The sequence below is a fragment of the Erpetoichthys calabaricus genome, chromosome 18 (assembly GCF_900747795.2).
Source record: "Erpetoichthys calabaricus chromosome 18, fErpCal1.3, whole genome shotgun sequence".
Classification (NCBI taxonomy): domain Eukaryota; kingdom Metazoa; phylum Chordata; class Cladistia; order Polypteriformes; family Polypteridae; genus Erpetoichthys; species Erpetoichthys calabaricus.
Genome location: NC_041411.2, coordinates 82,625,642 through 82,646,286, shown reverse-complemented (window position 1 = coordinate 82,646,286; position 20,645 = coordinate 82,625,642). Strand labels below are relative to the sequence as shown.

At 36.4% G+C, this 20,645-nt stretch overlaps 1 protein-coding gene across 9 annotated transcripts in view; it reads left to right on the top strand.

Annotated features, from left to right (window-relative positions):
* cadpsa (Ca2+-dependent activator protein for secretion a) overlaps positions 1-20,645 on the top strand; it is a 366,374-nt gene that overhangs the window by 246,443 nt on the left and 99,286 nt on the right. For 7 of the 9 annotated variants that reach the window (XM_051921196.1, XM_051921193.1, XM_051921192.1 and 4 more), the window contains exons 13-16: positions 2,595-2,782; positions 15,114-15,215; positions 17,924-17,987; positions 18,998-19,121. In XM_051921196.1, the coding sequence (XP_051777156.1) occupies positions 2,595-2,782; positions 15,114-15,215; positions 17,924-17,987; positions 18,998-19,121 (478 nt within the window). Of the gene's footprint in view, positions 1-2,594; positions 2,783-5,661; positions 5,833-15,113; positions 15,216-17,923; positions 17,988-18,997; positions 19,122-20,645 lie in introns of all 9 variants that reach the window. The other 2 variants (XM_051921198.1, XM_051921197.1) reach the window with 1 other exon arrangement.

Sequence of the window (20,645 nt, the reverse complement as noted above, 5' to 3'; positions counted from 1 at the left end):
CTGAATGAGGAGCAAGGCCATCATGGGGCACATTCATATGCATGCACAATGTACACACATTTAAACTGGGACGGTTAAGAGTTATCAGCTATCCTAATGGCACATCTTTAGGATGTGAGGAATGGCATAAGTTTCTGCAAAAAAAAGAACAAGACACAGATAGATCTTGGGATAGCCTGCTGACTCCATATACATATATATATATATAGACCTGGGATTTACATTTCTAATCCATGTGTCACCATGCCCTTCAGTATTATCAATTCCACCATTTTCTGAACTGGCTTAATTCATGGTAGAGCTGTGAAAGTATTGACCAGGTCATTCATTTACTTTTTAAACAGCACAGGTTTGTTGAGGGGGCAATCTTGGCAATGTTGGACACAAGGCAGACACCAAGACCTTGCAGAGCTTATTATTATCCATCCGTACATTATCCACCGTCAACATCCTAACTACAGGGTCATGGGGGTCTGCTGGAGCCAATCCCAGCCAACACAGGGCGCAAGGCAGGAATTAAACCCTGGTCAGGGCGCCAGCCCACCGCAGGCTTATTATTATTATTTCTGCAACAACTAATAAAAATAGCCACCAGCATAATTTGTTGCTTCATTATATATTGCATATGCAACTTCATTGATCAAGAGGAAAGTTGAAAACCGTACTATTGTGGAAAGCTGAAAATCAAAGAGCTCAAAAATGTGGAGTCATTTCAGTTTCAGATCTGGTAAACAAATCCATCTCATGAAAAATCCATAAAAATGATCTGGCTTGATATGGGAGCACAAACATGATTTTGGAGCACCCAAAAAAACTCGTTGAAGTAATGGTGGTGTTTGTCTCAGTCACATTTGCGAATAATCCAAGTGCATTTTCAGTGTCACTTTTTCTTCTGGCCATTCAGAATACTTAACTGACAGTGCAGAATTCGAGTCACTAACAATATGCAAAATGCTTTCTGCAAAGTATCTCATTTGATGATAGTGACATCCAGTATTTGATTTCATACTGTAAAGAAAAATGATGCTTGAAGTGTACAGTTGTTACTGTCATTTAGTGGGTAAAATCAAACAATAAACTCTTAGTCAGTTTTAGTTGACACCTAACTAAGGTTTCAGCCTCCTGCCCCTAAATCACAGCTTTTGTCAACAACAGCCTTGAAAGTGTTAAGCTAGACCTTACAGTTAACACTTGATACTGCACACTTTTTTGGCAAATGTAATTTTTTGAGCAAACTTCTACTATAGTTGTGCTGTACAAGGAGTAAAACTTGTTGACAAACTTTCCCTTTAAAAAAAGGGCTAATCAAAGCAGCAATCAACCAAGTAATCAATTAAAAAATAATTGTTAGTTGTAGCTCTTTATTTTATACATCCATTTGTTCTTTTATTTATCCATTTTCTGGGTTTCAGCAGTAGTTACATAGTGTGTATCTATTTATATTTACATCTATTTATTGAACTTGATTAGGCAAGTATAGGGTTTCAGAGAGCCAGAGTCCATGTGGTGACGGGCCATTGCATAACATACATTGTCCTATGTTGTATTGCATTGTATTTTAACATAACATTCATAAAGTCACTTAATCTAGTTCATAATTTTGGCTAGGGTGGTATGTGCACAGCCTGTTCTGGCAGCATTGGCAGGATCCAACCTTGTATGAAGTGCGTTTCCATCATGGGGCACACTTACACACAGTCGCATTAACAACACTTATCTTGGGGATGTAGCAAGATAAACCCCATGCTTACACAGTATTATCCCACAGTTTTTATGTAATTACCACCAACTTACCACTGTTTACAAAAATCTTAAAGCAGTACAAATAGCTTTAGCAGTTTTTAATTTTACATGTAATTGTTACTGATTTGCCTAAATAATACATTATTTAAGCTCATAATTTCAGAGCCATTGCTGTTTTCTAAATTGCTTTATAATGATCAATATATGTGTTTATCTTTTTTTTTTTTTTAAAAACTAGGTGCTAGTATTTTGCTGAAAGAAGTGTAACCAAAATGAAATGTGGAAAAAAGATGTTTACAGTAACATGCTAATATTTCCATTCTTTATTTCAAAAATGTTTTACTATTTCTTTATAGAGCAACTATAACATAAATTGATAGCGGGCAGAAAGGTGAAACTGCATGAAGTTGTTAGGAGAACCACAAGAATACTGCATTTGTTGTATTTATGCCATGAGTACAAACTGTATGCTTTAATTTATATATTTTTCATTTATAAGATTATACAAGTGATACAGGGTTGCTTTTATTTTCACTGTGAATTAATTTATAAAATGATCTTTAAATTATTATTTTAATGCTAGGATAAGTGAATAAGTTAATGCTTTATTTTAAACACTGTATAGTGTTTAGTTGATAGTAAACTAATAAATGATCAATTTTGACATTTTGCACTTAAAATTTTTGATATTCTTTTAATTAAACATAATAATGTACAGTAGTTAGCAATGTACAAGTATAATGGGAAACACATCTTAATTACTTTTATGCAGCTGTCATCAGCCTTTCAATTTCACCTTGGATATTAAACGTTCATAATTTTTTTTCATATTTCTCTGATTCTTTGTACAGGGGTGGTTCAGTCCAGGCCAGGTTTTTGTCCTTGATGAGTATTGTGCTCGCAATGGAGTCCGAGGTTGTCATAGACATCTCTGCTACCTGAATGATTTATTGCAACGGGCAGAGAATGGTGCAATGATAGATCCCACTTTACTTCATTATAGCTTTGCATTTTGTGCATCTCACGTGCATGGAAACAGGTGAGTCACCTGAACAGAACCTTGGAGTCACATGGTTGCACAAACTTAATGTGCTGAAATTAGAAGTTTATTTAGAAATATATTATCATTTTCTTCATACTTGCTCCTTAAAACTGTGATATAATGCAATAGCAAGCAAAACGGGGTAATCATAAAAAATTGGACGTTTTGAAGGATCACCAGTCAGTAATCTTGAATATATTCATGTTATGAATGAGTAAAATCTGAAAAACAAGATATCTGAGCATGTAATATTCATTTTTATTGATAATATGTAGCAAGTAAATTTAGAACTAAAAATTGTAAATTGTATAAAAAAGACAAAGTAGAAAAGTAATCCAAAAGTGTGTAGTAATGGGTAATAGATTGGTACTTAAGATGTTCCTGGCGCATACTACTTAGGTGGATACATACTCCACAGTAATATGCATTAGGTTGATATTGAAAGTTGAACAGGTACTATGGCAAGGAAGCATCTGACCACTTCGGTACACTGATTATGAAGAAAGAGCTGCTGAGTGTGTGTTGTCTGTTAATATGATGCCAATTTTCCAACTTTTAATTGTGGTATTTGTTGTAATCTTAAGTTATTTTGATTAATTTATATCTAGTTAAATATCATACTCCACCCAAGCGTAGTGTATATAAAGAGAATAATGTATTTTAAATTCGTTTCCTTACAAAGAGATAGACAGAATGGGATTTAAAATAGCCACAAGCGCTTTCATATGAACTGTGTCCACTGTGCCTGGTTCCTGCTATGACTTATAAGCTTTTAAAACTTGCTGTTTCATGAAAACTAACAGATGGTCATATTAGTTTAGGCATCTTTCAAGGCAGGCATTTGTAAAACACAAAGAGTGGTCTTATAATTGTACAACTACCAATTATGGATATGGCACTAACTTTGGTCAAAGGCTGCACAAAACATGAACCATGTGGCAGTTTTAATTTCTAAAAATCCTAACCCTGCGGCTCCATATATAGGACTGGAGGCCCTTGGTTAGAAGGATTACAGTTTGTCTTTCATCTGAACTTGTTTTCATCAATTTCATCTAATTTCAAATCTGCAACCTATTTTTAAGTTCATTAAGAGTGATCTGCAGATTCTTTTCTGCTTAATGCATAGTTTTACTCTGTGCAAATTAAATAATGCTAAGTTTGCATTTGAACTATTATATAAAGATTTAAAAGGCCTCCATTTACATCTTTGTATTGCAAAACTTTTGCAGCAAACTGTAATAACTCTTAAAAAGTGAATTAAAACTCTATGCCTATGGGGTGTTAAAAATATTTGCCTTAAGCGATGTTCGTAAGGTTGACTTCATATAAAATGTAATTTTTTTCATTTGGCCCTAGGGCAAATGTTAAAGTGGAAATTGTTGAAAATTCATTATATTGTGACAATCATGTATGGTGCTGCTCTGAAATTTCAAATTTCATTTAAATTGCTGTGGTTTCACTTTCTGTGTTAGATATAACGTTCTTGGTCACATGTCCTGGGCATCCGGTTTTCTTTTGGAAAATGTTTAATCACAGATTTTTAGTGATATTAAACTTCACTTGATCTTTCTTTACAGTTGTTACATATCACAGAACACTATTAAATTGGTCATGCGTATGGACTTGGCTGGGTAAAAATTTATTTCGAAGATCCTTCCATAACTCCTTTTATTATGTAGTCTTTGAGCAGGATTATTCTACACAGGTTATTCTAAACCACATCTACTGCCAAAACCACAGGGCACTTTGTAAACTCCGGCTTTTCAAAAGACCTTTGTCTATGAGTGTTGAAGAGAAAAGAGCTTTTTCTAAACCTCCCACCAGGCGTAGCTCCCCAGACGTAAGTAGTCTAGCATTTGCCACTTTGTCTAGGCTGACTGAAAATCCTCTCCTCATTAGCTGGAGATGGAAAATAAACAGCTCCCCACCTTTCTTCTAAAGAAAATACCTTCTCTCTTGTCCCGCAGTGTACTCCCCATAGATTAATCTGGTCTGTAGTGAGTCCATATAACCCTGTCACATGTCATCATGACTCTATCTTCAGCAAGCTTTGTAACTCAGAAATGTTGAAAGTTCCTTTGTTGTGGCTCCATATAAAATAATAGTTAAATGTACCTATACATATACAAACTGCATTTACTCTATAGTGTAGCATTGTTTTTTTGCAAGTTGCCTTTTTGTCATATTTGCCATTACTACATTTTGAAGAAAGACAAAAATGTGAGACTGGCAAAAATGGACTTTCTGATATTTTTCTAATAATATATTTTATGATCCATATAAATTCCTTAAAATTAAGTATGAAGCATAAATAGATTAAAATGTGTTTAAAAATCATATACAGATAACATAAGCATTTTGTTGTTTTTTTACTCGTTACCTCCTTGTTTTTCAATTATGCTCTTGATCAGCTTCCTACAATCATATAAAATTACTTCTCTCTATAACTTAAGATGGAAAAGAGATCTTTATACAGAGACCATGTAAAAATTCTTATTACTACTATACATCCGTTACTACCTACCCTGTAATGTTGGTTGAATGGTAAAGCACTTTGTACATGCAGTGAAAGATACTACAAAAAGTAAAGGTCGGTTTAGTGATTGGCATGTTTATTCTAATAAATAAACCCATTTCACTTTTCTGTTATTAAGTCATACTTTCTTTACATGAAACTTATATTTTCTTTTTTGTTGTCTTTGTAAATCTAAGCTTTTGTTTTCTTTTGCTTGATTTGCATTGTTGACCATTTTTGTTTTTCTTTCTGCTTTCTTTTCACTGTTCTGTTTTCAGTTTCTTATTGGTTCTGTTATTTTTCTTCCTATGCACATCATAACATGTCAATAACAAATTATATCCCTCTGCATAACCAAAAGTCAGAAAATGCCAGAATTACTTGGTGGGCCACAGCAAAATGCAGAGACTGAGTGGGACAAATCACCCAGTCCCTCAGTCACTGAGCCCGAGGCTAACTCAAAAAAGGATTTCAAAAAGGATTCTAAAAAAAGAAAGGATTCCAAATCTCAGCCAGCCCCTGAGTCGAAAAGGTAAGACAGGCTTCCTCCTTATCCGACCTCCTAGTGTGTATGTGTTTGTTTTCTTGATTATTCGCTTAAAACATTTCACAAATACTGCACAATGCCGTGAAAACAATATGGACAATACTGACATTTGTTCCATTTTTATACACTATCTGCATCGTAAAAAAAATAAACTTTGGCAAAACTGCCACTAGATATGTTCTATGGAGTTAAAGCTAAATGTCTTGTCTGACTGCTGCTAACTGAAACATAATGAAAATTTGTTTTCTCCTTAGTACATTCTTTGAAAGGCAACTGCATATTAGTATGGTATTTTGTACATCATTCGCAATGCATTTTCCTTGAGTTTCGCAGGCATGTTATTTAACATTATTTCGTTTAGCTGTATAGATTAGCAGTTTTGCTAGTCATCTGCCTAAATGGCTGATTGAAAATGAAAGGAAACACGTTGTATTTTAATATACAGTACAATTAGGTAATAATGAGTGTTGTTGAGGGTGTGTGCTAAAACTGATAGCTTTCATTGCACATATGTGCTGCTTACAAGTTAATCTTGTGAAAGCGGCTGTTAAACTTGGTGGGCCTTTGTTAAACAAACAAGTCACTTCTATTATGAGAAAGGTCAAATGCAGGCATTGCACCATGTGGCTATCAATCTGCTGCTCCAGTGATAGACAGTGATGGAGCTGAGGTGGGTTGTCTACTTGTGTTGTGTTATTATCAGGTCAGACAGTGAGACATTAGTAGCTTGCAGTCAACGAGGGTGCTTGAAGATTGTGATTCAGATGGTACAGGACAGCCTGGAGGTCAGGACTGACAGAATGACAGCCTGTCATGAAGAAGAGGCTAACTAGCCCCTGTCCAGGGTCCTACTGAACTCTGCTTGGTTATAAACTCATCAGGGATTGAATTGGTGGGGTTGGGGGTGGGAGGCAAGAGAGCCATAAAATTGTATTTGTAACACTAACCTATTATAAATTTCCTTGTCACTTCAGATCAAATGACTTTTCTTTTTTCATTATCTCAGCAACTGAGAATTATGATTCTAACTACTGTATCTCTAAGTCCTAAGGGGATATTACTTTTTAAAACGTAGTTATTTATTTATTTGTGGTTTTGTGTTTTTGACAAAGAAAATCCAGAAAATTGCCGCAAATTGTATTGTCTATGTTTCTTCTAATACTACTAATTCAATTTTCTAGCCTTTTCTCAACATTTACCTTTGTATTCTGAAGGTGTAATCTTTGTTTGTTTTGTACACAGCTTTCTGGTGGTAATTGTTGTGAAAGGCTATATATGAAATAAATATTCATTGGTCAATTTCACAATTCTTAACCTATTCATTAGTCAATTTCACAATTCTTCACCTTTCTTTAAGCATTTAACTGGTCCTCCTTGCCAATGATACAAACTCTTGGTACTTTTATACTTTATTTAAGCACTGTGTCATATCTGTTTTATACATCCCCTTGTATTTTACAGCTTTCAATAAATAACAAAATTAGCCTTGAATCATTAGAGAGATTATGTCTAATACTTTTCACAACTTAGACATGTTTTGAAATGATGCTGGGTAACCCCCCCCCCCCCTTGTAAATTACATATGGAAGTTAATGTAGCAAATATTAAGGATTCATTTAATTACAGGTCATTTTGCTTGATGTAGCACGAATTACTTCCAGTTCAGCAGATTATTTTTTTAAAGAACCCCACCTCCGACAAATTGTTATTCTCGTGCATAAAATTTGACAAAAAGTGGTCTAAATATTATCAATTGTGACATGGCCTAAGATGGGAGAATTTGAGGAAAGCAAACCTGACAGAACTGGTGCTAACCACTCTGACAATAACTTGAGAAGCAGGCGACGTGACATCTTTCTTATCGCGCTGCTGAAAATGTCATCTTTGTGAAGGACAGTGAGAAAACGGTTTGCAGAAAATCTGAAAGGTAGATTCAAGAGATGCTCATCATGTCAGATGCAATATAGTCTGCAGCTGTTTGAGAGAGAATGTCCCGCCGACTGTGATGGGTTCTATTTGGCAGGCCCTTCCAGACATCCGTATTACTTCAAAAATGGCTGCAGCTGACCTGTAGAATGCAGTGGCAGTCAAGCAAAGTTTAATCCTCACCATCCAGAGATTTACACTACAGAGTTAAATTTCACATGAGGGTAAAATTATACGAACATTGTCACATTCAATGAAGCAGCACCTCTACTGAAGTAAAAACTGGGCATCATTTGTCATACACCTCTTGAAGACAAAGAGTTTCGAGCAGCTTTGGGTTTATTGAAGCCTGGCAGGTGTTTACCAAGACGATGTTTACGAAGGCGTTTAGTATGGATGGGAATTTTACAAGGATTTGTAAATGTGTCTAAGCCAGTCACTTGGAATGATCTGAAATCCAATAAAGGGTTTGTTGTTTTTTCTAGACCAGATATGCAGTGAAATAAATAAACATTTCAACAAATTATTCTTTGGCACGAAGTAGATAGCTGTGCCAGGCATCAAATAGCCTCTTGCATTTTCCTCCAATTGCCTATCTTTGCCAGCATTTTTACCAGCCAAACAAAATATGCAGAGTCTCGGAGATTCTTCACTTTAAGATGTTTCTTCCTTAAAGGTCATTGAAACACTATGGAATAAATTGTCAGAACCCTGCCTACACCCCCCAAGTCCTTATGTTCTGAATCAATTCCTGTAAATAAAGCAAAATAAAGCCAGCCCAATTAACCCCTGACTGGAGGTTTATTAGGGGGCTTTGTAATCCTTTACTAGAGCCTTTGTGTTGCCCAACTATTCTAGTGGCAGGGATTTGCACAGCTTAGGCTGCACACTGAAGGAGGGCCGTGAGTAAGTGTTCAGTTTATTTGATTGAAAAGGGTCTTACATCACAGAAAGAGACACTGGGGTCTGGTGAAGGCTCAGTTAGCCCAAAGCAAATCTCAGGGCATTGCTTTTGACTGACAAAACTAGTAATGGTGTTTGCCTGAGCTCTCATCTCCTTTCGTGGGTAGATTAATGTTGCTCTTTGTGCATTGTGGACTGATGTAAATATACAGGGCCTTCCCATATTGTTCTGGCTCATTGTGAAAAAATGGAGAAAATGTACATTACAGCTTAATTTCAGTTCAGACTTTTCCTTCTGTCTTGCCAAAAATGCTATTTGCAATACTCAAAGCTATAGAGAAAATTGCCGTTAATGGAACATGTTGGATATCCATTTATCTGGCATGTGTTAAACTGGATTATGGTCTGCTACAGATGAAATTCTACAAAAGACTGAGTCAGCTCTGAGCCAGTCTTCCAGGATTCTTTCTAACTGATAAGCACAGACACAAAAGACATCACAACTGCATATCATATTGTGCAGATGACACAAATAAACTACTAGCACAACACATGCATTTCTGATTGTTTAACTGCTGCCAGTTACCATATTTTCATTTTTGGATCAGGTTTGGTTGCTATTAAAATGCAACATTGTACATAGCCGGTAATATTACCTGGCACAGAGGTCCAACATTTTTTTTTTTTTTTTACATTAAGATGAGAAGGTTAGCAATTTCCAAAGACCCTGAAATACACCAAAAGTGTATCCACATTAAAAGGCTGAAGCTCCACCCAGCTGGATTTATCACTTGCAAGATATCCCAGGGGAGGCCTAGATTTTGTCTCTCACATGTCTTGTGGAAAATCAGGAATCATTTATACACTTCTTATGTGAAAATACTCGGCATTTACCCTTCCATTTCAAAATGGATGTACACTACATTCACATCGGATTTAAAGAAATGCAGTGTGAACTTATAATATCATTTAAAAACCAGTGAGGTCAGACAGTCCTTGGGAATGTGTACCATGCTAGTTATAGAGCTGTGGGTTTAGTGCAAACACTAAAAAAACATCTTCAGACATCAATTATGGTATTCCAGAGAGAGGCTGTGGTCAACACTCACAACTGCAGTACCATCACATATCACACATATTTCATGTTAGGCTCGTTTATTTTGTGTGTATGTTCTGTGAGCTGCAGTTTTCTGCATATGTCTCTTACTATAACTGTTTACAGTTTGCTATTTAAACAGCATACACTGCTCTGTTCCTTGACTCAACATTTTCAAAATCCAGCAGGATGCAAGTTTGGACTTTGTGAACTCTGACAATGTGAACATTTCTGTTCGTGAACACTTCAAATATATATTTGAAACGTTTAAGTTGAACAGGGTCATAAACTATTTAAGATCTCACAATTTTAAAGAAATTTATATTAGGTTTTAAGAGTCTTACATTGTGAAAATTTGTTTTGACTGCTAGAATTACTACTTGAACATTAAACAAATACATGTTTCATTGTGTAGAAATGTCAGTAATGCAGACACTACCTCAGGCTTGTTTTAACTCTCTGTTTTATTTTCTGATTTTAACAGCCTCTTTACCTTATACAACAAAACATCCCTACTGAAAAAATACATAGATACTTGACATCTCTTTCTGTAACTTCTCTGGCATTTTTGATATTTATATATTTTTTTAATTTGACTACACATTTGCCCTTTTTGATTCAGTTCCTTACGCTGGCACTATATTAGGTCAATGTTATTTCTGGAAAGTACCTTTTTCTCTCTACTGTGTTCATCTTTTGTTATGACCTTCATTCCCCCAAATATTTTTTTCAAACCCTTTTGTTTGATTTGCCATTTGTAATAATGATAATTTATAATTTTGGATAATATATATTGTTTAGTGGCAAGGAGATTACCATTCATTAGTATAACCCATCAGGATTTGGTTGTAGGATTATTGTATCTTTTCTAACTCACAGATCAACGTACAGTACACAGCTTAAGATTCTGTCCTTTTTTCTTTGATCATATCTGCTTGTCTAAACAGGGAATTTCAAATTTGCCTCCACCATTCATCTGTTCATTTTCCAACCCTGTTTTTGAGTTGTGGCTCTCAAGGAGTCAATCCTGTTCCAAACTGCTTTACACACAAAATGGAAGTCATCCTGAACAGGGCTCCAGTCTGCTTCATGGTACTCTCCCTCACTCTAAATAACCTAACTATGAAGGCAATCCCAAAAGTAAGGTCTCCAAAGTGGTGGGGACGTAGAGAAACTGTTCGTACGGCTGTTGGCCACACTGTTGTGATTGGTGCTTCCTCCACTCCCAAACAAGCATGAGCGGCTTCACTGGGATGCTCAATCTTGGCTTGGCAGCCCTTGAAAATGGAGCTCCCGTTGAACGCTACCGCCAAATGCGAAGTTCACGCAGTTATTCAATTTTTGAATACAAAAGGCGTTAAACCGTTTGAAATTCATCGCCAATTGACGGAAGTGTATGGACAGTCATGCATGGATGTCAAAAACAATCGCAAGTGGTGTAGAGAGTTTACAGCCGGTCGTACTGAAATTCACGATGAACAAAGGAGCGGGAGACCGTCAATTTCCGACGAGACAGTCGCGAAGGTTGAGGAAAACATGCGTAAAGATCGGCAGATCAATCTGGATGCTCTCTGCATTTTGGTTCCTGAGGTTTCCTGAAGCACCATCCACAGGATTTTAATGGAAAAGTTGCAATATCAGAAGGTGTGTGCAAGATGGGTACCACGTATGCTAACAGAAGACCCACCCACCCTATAGTCCGGACTTGGCACCCAGTGACTACCACCTGTTCCCTAAGTTGAAAGAACATTTGTCCGGAAGGCGATTCTGCTCCGATGAAGGGGTGAAAGATGAGGTTCAACACTTCCTGAAGGACATGGCGGCAAACTGGTATGACATGGGCATTCTAAAACTACCACAGCGTCTACAAAAATGCATCAACCGAAATGGCGATTATGTAGAAAAACAAATAATTCTTTAACCTTTAAAATGATGTAAATATTATAGAAAATAAACGGTTTTGTATTTCTAAAAAAAATAGGAGACCTTACTTTTGGGATTGCCCTCGTAATTAACCTACTGTGCACATCTTTGGAGTGTAAATGTACAGACAAGGGGAGAACATGTAAACTCTGCACGGCAGTGTTTGTTCTAGCTCTGGAACACCGGGCTCTGAAGCTGTGAGTCAACTGTGTTATCCAGTGTGCCATCATGCTGCTTGCTTATGAAGTATAGAATAGCCTTTAGGTGTGACTGTTAGCAGGAGTTTACATGTCTTAGGAAAAGGCCCAGTGAGCACTCTGCACTTCAAAAGGATAAAGCTTCTTTTTCTCATTGAAAAGATTATCCACTTCAGTGACGACAACAGTAACTATCCAACCAAAAATGAGGATGTGCAGTTCTTGGAAGAAAAAAATTTCTCAAAGTTGCATAACAACATTCAGAATAACTCCGTTCACTTTCAAATCTGATATAGAATCAAATATATTCAGACTTTGTAGGTGAATGTGAAAATGCTAGTGTTGATTAAACTTCATTAAAATGTGCATGACTCTATGACTATCACCTATAAATGCTAATTTTGACTAGTACAATATTTTATCAGTGAGTAGTTTTCTTAAAATGCGAACAAGTATTTGGAGAGTATATAAATCTTTTTCTCAAATTGTTTATTTGGGATCTGTGAATTTAACAGCAAAATTGAATATGGCAATTCCAGGGAATAGGAGCAAATTTAACTGTCCAAGGAGTAATCAGCAAATAATTTTTTCAGGTGTGCTGAGAACCTAAACAGAAATATTTCTGTGTTACTCAAGCTTTTATATATTAAATCCAAAATATTGAAGATATCTGTTTTTTATACTGAACCTTATTTCTGATGCTAATTTGAATGAGTAAGTGCGACAAAGTATTGGATTTATTGATTGTTTTGCATATCTATATCAATACATTGAATGTTCTTTTTTTTTTTTTTTTTGGCCCTTAGCGTGTAGTTTATAACTTCCAAATTATGTCACAGGATTCCTGTCCCAATCAGATATGACTGCATTCCACCACTTCAGCAGGCTGGATATAGGAAGTTCATTCCACTTAATTGTACAGAAGACTAATTGAGATCTAATAACTGAGCAGGCCAACAAATCAAAGGCTACATAATTTCCAGAATATCCATGCCTTGTGACAAAGCAAATTATATGGCTGTAAGTAACTTTAACCAGATTCCTGAAGGCACTTGATAAGCAGCAATATTCAGATATTGGCTCTCTCTTATGAGAAAACATCAAATTTGCCAGGAACATTGCTTATTTGATTACTCCATCTTGCCTGATAGAGGTGTTGATACTTGAGCCAGTCTGCTGCTATGCCTCACCCACAACAGCACCAGACATGTTTTAATATGCCCTGCTGTTGTGCACCCCTATTATTTTGGTGACTGTTTGCTTTCCTTCATTGTAGCAGCTTTTTCTCACTAGCAATTGTCGTAGCAAAAAATGATCACCAGAAGGCTTATTACCTGAAATGAAGGCTATTAGGACTCAGTGGATAGGCATACTGAGTCTATAGTTTTATTGCAATAAAATAACCATAATAATAACAAGGACTCAACCCAATACGGCCAAATTGAGCTGAGCCCCGAATAGTTCAAAACCCAAAACTTATATATCATTTCTTATCACTTTGACCTTGTTCAATTAGCTCATTCTGCACCTGGCTTTACTGTCCATTGTTCCTCTCTAGTTTCTGTTTTGCTTATTTTTTATTGGTCTACAGCTGGGCAGATGTCTTCCTTTTACCATCTTTGGGCTTTTCTTGTGTCATTTCCTTTCATAAGCCTTTCAACCTATGTTATAATGGTGGCCTGAAACTAAGCTTTAATTTAAAAAGAAATATGGCATGTGCCTTTATTTAATCATTTGCTTGGCATGCTTGATTTACATTTAATTTCTGTACTAAGGTTAAATGCTAGTATAGTTTTCTAAACTTATTTATGCTAGAATATATTTTTGATATTTTCCATACATTACATCATATCTGACCTTGGCAGCAATGCCTTTTTTGCTATTTTTGCTGATTCACTATTCCAGCTGGCTTCTTACATGCCTACTAAAACCATTTTTCCTGCATTTTGTTACTGGTATAGCTCCTTGTTTTCTAGCCTCCTCATGCCTTCTTATCTTGTCCTCGGTTAGTTTTTGTGCGTCATTTTTGTCCTGTTCTGTTCTTGCTTTCTTAATACTGGTAACTTTCCTTCAAGCTTAAAAAATAATGCAATATGACTGATTTTTTTAGTTAACCATTTGCTTGACCTATCTTATTTGCTTAACATTCTAATTTATGCTTAATTCTTAATGTTTTAGAAGCTATTGATTACTTTTATGGCTATTTATGCTAATATGCTATTTATGCCTAATGTATAAAAATTTTCCTTCTATACCATCAGTTTCCCCCATCAACAGAATAAGAAGCAATCCTAACTGGATTTTCACACAGAATAGTCATATAAGCATACAAAAAAGGGTCATCGCTCAAATGATGTTCCTGCAATCAGAAATGGATCATACATATGATCGTCAATTAAGACTGACGTACCTTGTGAAGACTAACACACAGGCTGTGGTCATCAAGATAAGAGCTGAATAAAGCAGCTGTACAGAAATACACATATAAGGATGTAAAAATAACTATAAATTGTCATAGATGGCGATGATGGACTACCAAAGACCTAACTGTTTTCCATTCCTCTCAGCAAAAAACAAGAAGTTTTTGTGATTAGAAAAGACACAAACACTGAAAAACTCAAGATTAATAAAGGTCTCCAGGTCTAAGAATCCTATTTTTGGTTCTTTCATTGTGATGGAAGGTTCAGGTTATGGGAAACTCTACAATCCTAACCACCCATGTTGTCTGATATAAATAACATAGGGTGTTTGGAACAGTGTCATAATGTGTTTTGTGTTTTCTTGGTATATGCTGAGTCCTACAAGCAGACCAATGTCTGAATATAACATGACACCTTACGATCATCAACAATTAGATGCATACCTCCATGAGAGCAGTGTATCCCTTTATATATGGGATTTTGGCAGCAAATGCTCCTTGTTCCATGGATAAAAAAAACTAAATGTTCAAGAGCCTGACAGTGGATTCAGGTTTCATAGTCACCAGATGTCAGTCCAAAAGTAGATGTGTAGTATACTACTGGGTATGGAATAAAGTGGAGTTAGCACAGTCCATTATCACTGTTCCACACTTATAATACCTTTATGAGTTATCCCCTCATCAATATGTAGAAGGAATCCATAAAGTGCCCACTCATTGTACAGCAGCTTTACAGCATCAATATATTAAATGTCTAAAAGTCCTTTCTCATATTCTTACATAATTTTAATTTTTCTTTTAGGCCTGATGGAATAGGAACAGTAACAGTAGAAGAGAAAGAACGATTTGAAGAGATCAAAGAACGGTTACGGTTACTTCTTGAGAACCAAATCACACATTTCAGGTACATTGAACACCATAATAAATGGTAATCTGGCAGGGAATGTCAATTTTTCTTTGTATTTATATAGCGCTTTTCTCACTACTCAGAGCGCTCAGCAATTGCAGGTTAAGGGCCTTGCTCAAGGGCCCAACAGAGCAGAGTCCCTATTGGCATTTACGGGATTCGAACCAGCAACCTACCGATTGCCAGTGCAGATCCCTAGCCTCAGAGCCACCACTCCACCTTTTGCCACCACTCCGCCTGTGAGAGTGGAGTTCCAAAAGGTCAGGGATTCCTTAATGCTTATAAAAATGAAACAGAGGATATAATGTTATGGAGAACAGGAAAAATATCAATGCCCAAATGGTTAAATGAACTGGTCAAAGGCAGAGGAACGATAACATACAAGTTTTACAGTTGTCATTTAATGGAAGAAGGGTACATTTTGCACATTTGAGTTTATACCTATATAAGGCCTTGAACAATTTAAATCGGTTCAGTAGATGAGGAGGATCAGTGTGGTCTTTGCCCAGGTCGAGGAAGACTCTGCCTGTGTAAAGATATTTTATAAGAGAGGTCGTAAGTAGAGATTGGAGTAGTTAACTCATGTGAACAGAGGGGAGAAGTTAGTGGTTCAGAGGTGAGATTAAAAAGAAGAGAGAGAAAAGACAGCATATCTACCTCATACCTTTGAAAGTCTAGAAAAGACAGGAGATATTACAATCTGTTAGAAACCCTTAGAGCTTAAAACTTGACAGAGGAAGCTCCAGCATTTTTACTCAAAGGCTTTTCAGAATCAAGGGCCAGTAGACCGGTTGAATGAGACATGGTATGGGCCATTTATGTGTAGGAAACATCAATTATCACCTGGTGCTTGACATGCGCAGACATGAAGTTGGATGTTGGATGAATTTGTGGATGACCAATGGAAGATGTCTTGCTAAAAGTTTGACCAGTAATTTCATATAACAGTTTATCAACAAAACTGGATGGTTGCTGGTGTAATCTGCAAGATCTTTTCCCTGTTTTAAAAGTGGTGTAATTAAAGTGGGAGTTGATGGACAGATTTAGTTTTAAGGAGGGAATGGAGATGTTTAGCATTTCTTAAGTAAAGGGGTGCCAACTGCCTCCAAAAAGCCTTCTGACCCTTGAGAGTGTACATCTATCATTGAATCCAGTGCTTGCTTCAGCTCAGGCAGTGTCATAGGGGAGTCCAGTATGGATACATCCTTTTCAGTTTGTGTAGGGAGTTATAGTCTCTCTAAAATTGATTGGAGGTGGAGATGGAAGGGCTAGAATTTTGAGTGACTGGTTTGGAAAAATGCTCATAAGAGGAGTCATTGCTTTGCAAGGGATTGCTGGTAACAGACCCAGAGTTTATTCTTAATGCCAGCGATAAATGTAAATGCATCACGTGTACATGGTTTTAAGGCCAAATCCTTAATAGATTTAGCACTAAAGGTATTAAAGCTTACACAAATGTCATCAACCTCAAGCTCAGCTGTTTGTACTAATAGTGTCTGATAAAGGTCACATGGCACTAATTTGTAAATAATATTAAGGGTCCAGCACACTCTGACAGGATTCTTCTAAGGAAGGAAAGATTCCCTTCTTGGCCTTCCAAATTACACTTGTATGGCCATGGCCGAAGATCTTTGCTGCCAGCCACATACTGTATATTAATCAACTGAATCTCCCAGCTGATAAATAAGTTTAGATAGATACTTTATTAATCCCAAGTGGGGAAATTCACATACCCCGTTTAGCAGAAAGTTCTGGATTTTGGACCATGGAGGTTTTGAGGAGCTATTATAGGGCATGGACTGGAAGCTGCAGAAGATATAATATAGATATGAAAGCTATTTGTATAGTGTCACTGAAAAAGGTAGGCAGGCACTTGGATGGTAGAAAAGGACCAGGAAATTAAAACATTAGTCCGAACACAAACAGGAGGTCGAACCAGAAAGGTTAACGATTGTGTGCCAAAACTCATATACATTAGCCAAAAAAAATGTGCATGTTCTAGACAATGGGTACACAAACTGCCAGCACCCATAATCAAAATAAAATTGCATTATGGTGAAGTCAAAGTGTCACAGTAAAAAATAATACAAAATCTCCAAACAAAACAAAAGTAATTATGAAACTAAGTTAAGCAAGTTTCAAAACCTTAGGAAAGAAACACATCCAGAAAAATATACTACACTTAAAAGTTATTTATAAAGAATAAGCTACATACTGTAATACTGTTGTTTTGTTAAAGTTGCATTTACTAAGAGGTAAAAATATACTCCTTCCATGTGCAGGAGTGGTGGTAAACAGAAAAGAATGGGAAGGACTGGTCAGATGGATTGATCAGATGGTAGGAATCAGTGAAACGCAAAGAGGAAACCAATTTGCATAGGGAGCAAGGTAAATGGGAAATGTGTGGTCCAGCATGTGACAGGCATTTGTCTAGTAAGGTGTGTAATAAGACTAAAAGATACAGTGAGAGTTTTGGGGGCACCTGTGGGTAAACCTGTATAACTGAAATAAGTCTTGATCAAAATAAAGCGTATGAAAACACAAAATCAATTTTTCTCAGACCGGAGGCCTGTTTAGACTGTCCAAGATGGCAGTTCTTCCAGTCATATGGCTGCCAGGCCAGAAGAGGTGAGACAAGATCTGGTCAACAGTTAGCCTTTTAAAGTTTGTTTTTCACAGTAGTTTGTATTCATTAACATTTACAGGTACTGCTTCCCATTTGGTCGACCAGAGGGTGCATTAAAAGCCACATTATCATTACTAGAAAGGGTAGGTGAATTTATTTATTTTAATTTATTTATTTATTTTACATTATTCATTGGCCTGCCATTTGTCAGAAAGATTTTTGCGTGCATGTGAGTGCCTATTAAAAGTGGTTTATATTTTAGGAAATGTCTGTCTTGTTTTTTCTGGATCAAGGCTGTCCCTTTATAATGTGAAAATTGAGCACTGTAGTGCCAGACACAAAGTTGCTTATCCTTCAGTGATCTTGGGCTTCAGACATCATGCTGTGTTTATGATTTTTTTGTTTGTAGAATTTGGGATATTTAAAGTACATTGCAATGACAAAATAAGTGCTTGTGGGTGGAAAATTAACAATAAAGCAAAAAAAATAAGACTCACGTTTGTTAAAACTTTTGAAAATACACCTATAATCTCATACGTTTGCAGACGAGAAATAAAGCCAGTAAAAATTCTACTTCACCAACAGAGGGCACACTTTCAGGTGCTGTATCTCAGGACAGGAAACAATGAAGAGTTTCAGTATATGGCCTGAGTGTAGAGCCTTTAGGAGGCAGTAACTCCCATTATATGAAAATGGGAATTGGTGCTGATAGACTGAAATTAATTCTAAAAAATTAAATGTTTTGTTTTTCAGATCTGAAATTTATGTGTCTAATATTTTTGTAAGTTATAATCCAGTCTGTCGATGTTTGTGCTGAGTCAGAAGGTGGCACAATGACATCTTGAAGTTTGTTTTCTTTTCTTATTTCTTGCATCCCAAAAACATGCAGTCAGGTTAGAATAAGTATAAATGGCTAATTGTATTTTTTTTATTCAGTGCTGCACCATAGACCCTATTTCCTTTCAAACCTGTACTGGATTAAGTTAGTTAGGAAAATGGAGGGATAAAAGATTTGACCTTTTTACTGAGAGAGGTTCCAACTCACACCTAACTCAAAATAAGAACCAGGCTGCATTCCCCCTTGTTTTTTTACAAGTTTCTAAAAAGTCCAAAGAACACAAAGCATCTCAGTACCATTCTGTTTGATTTAAAGGTTTTAATGAAGGATATAGTAACACCTGTACCACAAGAAGAAGTGAAGGCTGTAATTCGTAAATGCCTGGAGCAGGCAGCACTGGTCAATTACACTCGACTTTCTGAGTATGCCAAAGTTGAAGGTAAATAGTTTTATATTGTTCTTTTAGCAATATTTGCACATGCTGAAAACCTTGCCTGAATTGTGACAGCTGCAGTATGATCAATTGTATTATTTTAGTATTAACATATATTTTGCTACCCATTTGGCCCTGAAAGGCAAAACTATCACTTGCATTGTAGTGTGGGAGCATTTAATCATTTTGTTGTGAGCAGGACGGGAAGTACTACTGAAAAGAGCAAAGAACACATGTGACCAGATGAAGCAGGTCACCTTCAGTGTTTTATTTAATTCAGAAGAGATAGTTTTGTTAAAAACTGTTTGGTAAATTTCCCAAAGCATCGATGGTAATAATACTGTGGCTTTTCATGACCATGAAAATGGTCCTAAAGCGAGAGAGAGGGTTTGACATTTCACAGCCAAAAGGGTATGACTGACAACAGATGTAAATGAGTCCATGAAATAGACTGTCACCTTTCAGTATTCCACTGCCATAAGGGATAAATCACTGAAAGCAGAAAAAAAGGGAAGAAGTCCTTCAGTATTTCACATCTAAAAGGTTCAACATTGTCATTATGATGGTGGACAAAGTAATGAAACCCAGAGTGAATGCACCCCAGGATTCTCGGATATTTTTTTCTCCCAAAATGGTTGCTGCTGCTGAACATCAAGTATAAAGGATAGTGTGGGCTTGCCTTCAGCACTTTATGGCTATCTGTGAATATGAACAATGTCACAAGACACGAGCAATGGTAAGGTTTTCCATTATATTGGTCTAGAAGATCAAGAATGAAGTCAAGGAAAAGAGTGTTGAAAGGGTTCCCTGCCACGTTTTCAAAGTCAGTACTAGCAGCTATGTGACTCTACTGGTATACATGGCCAGGAAACATTTCTCCTTTTTTCTGCTGTAGCTGGAATCCTGTTTTTTTGTGAGCTCAAATGCATCTGTAGTAGTTATATAAATGGGGGAAAACGCACTCGTTCATGCTGCTGTGGTAAAGAAGAAACCTGGAAGTTCATGGCTTTCATTAAATAATTCAGTGTAGTGGTTAATGTGTCATTCTATGGATCACCCCAAACAACTAAGCAGTCAGTAATGTTTCATAATATATAGCATGTCTAAGTATGTTGACAAAATATTTTGGTCTAGGTTGCACCCCATCTCAGTAAGCCTTTGTTCTACTCCCTCACCCCAATTATATCACATAGACGTGGTAAGCAATTTGAGAGAGAGGTTCTCCAAATTTATTAACTCTATATGTCATTCTTTTTAATTAGGATTCCAAAAGAAACAGGTCATGACAGTGTGTGATAGAAGCCTTTTTATGTGGATTATCAGTTTCTCTTTTGCTCTGTCTGCAAAGCATACAATACTTATGTGCTGAGCTCACCAGAAGCACACAATGAATGCTGAAGAAAGCATTTTTATATAGGACATTACAATATCTGGATAAAACTACATTTTTAAAGTTAATTAAATCATGTTAGCACATGCTTTTTAACAACACTGAAAATGTTGATTCAGGACTAACAATACAACTAGCCA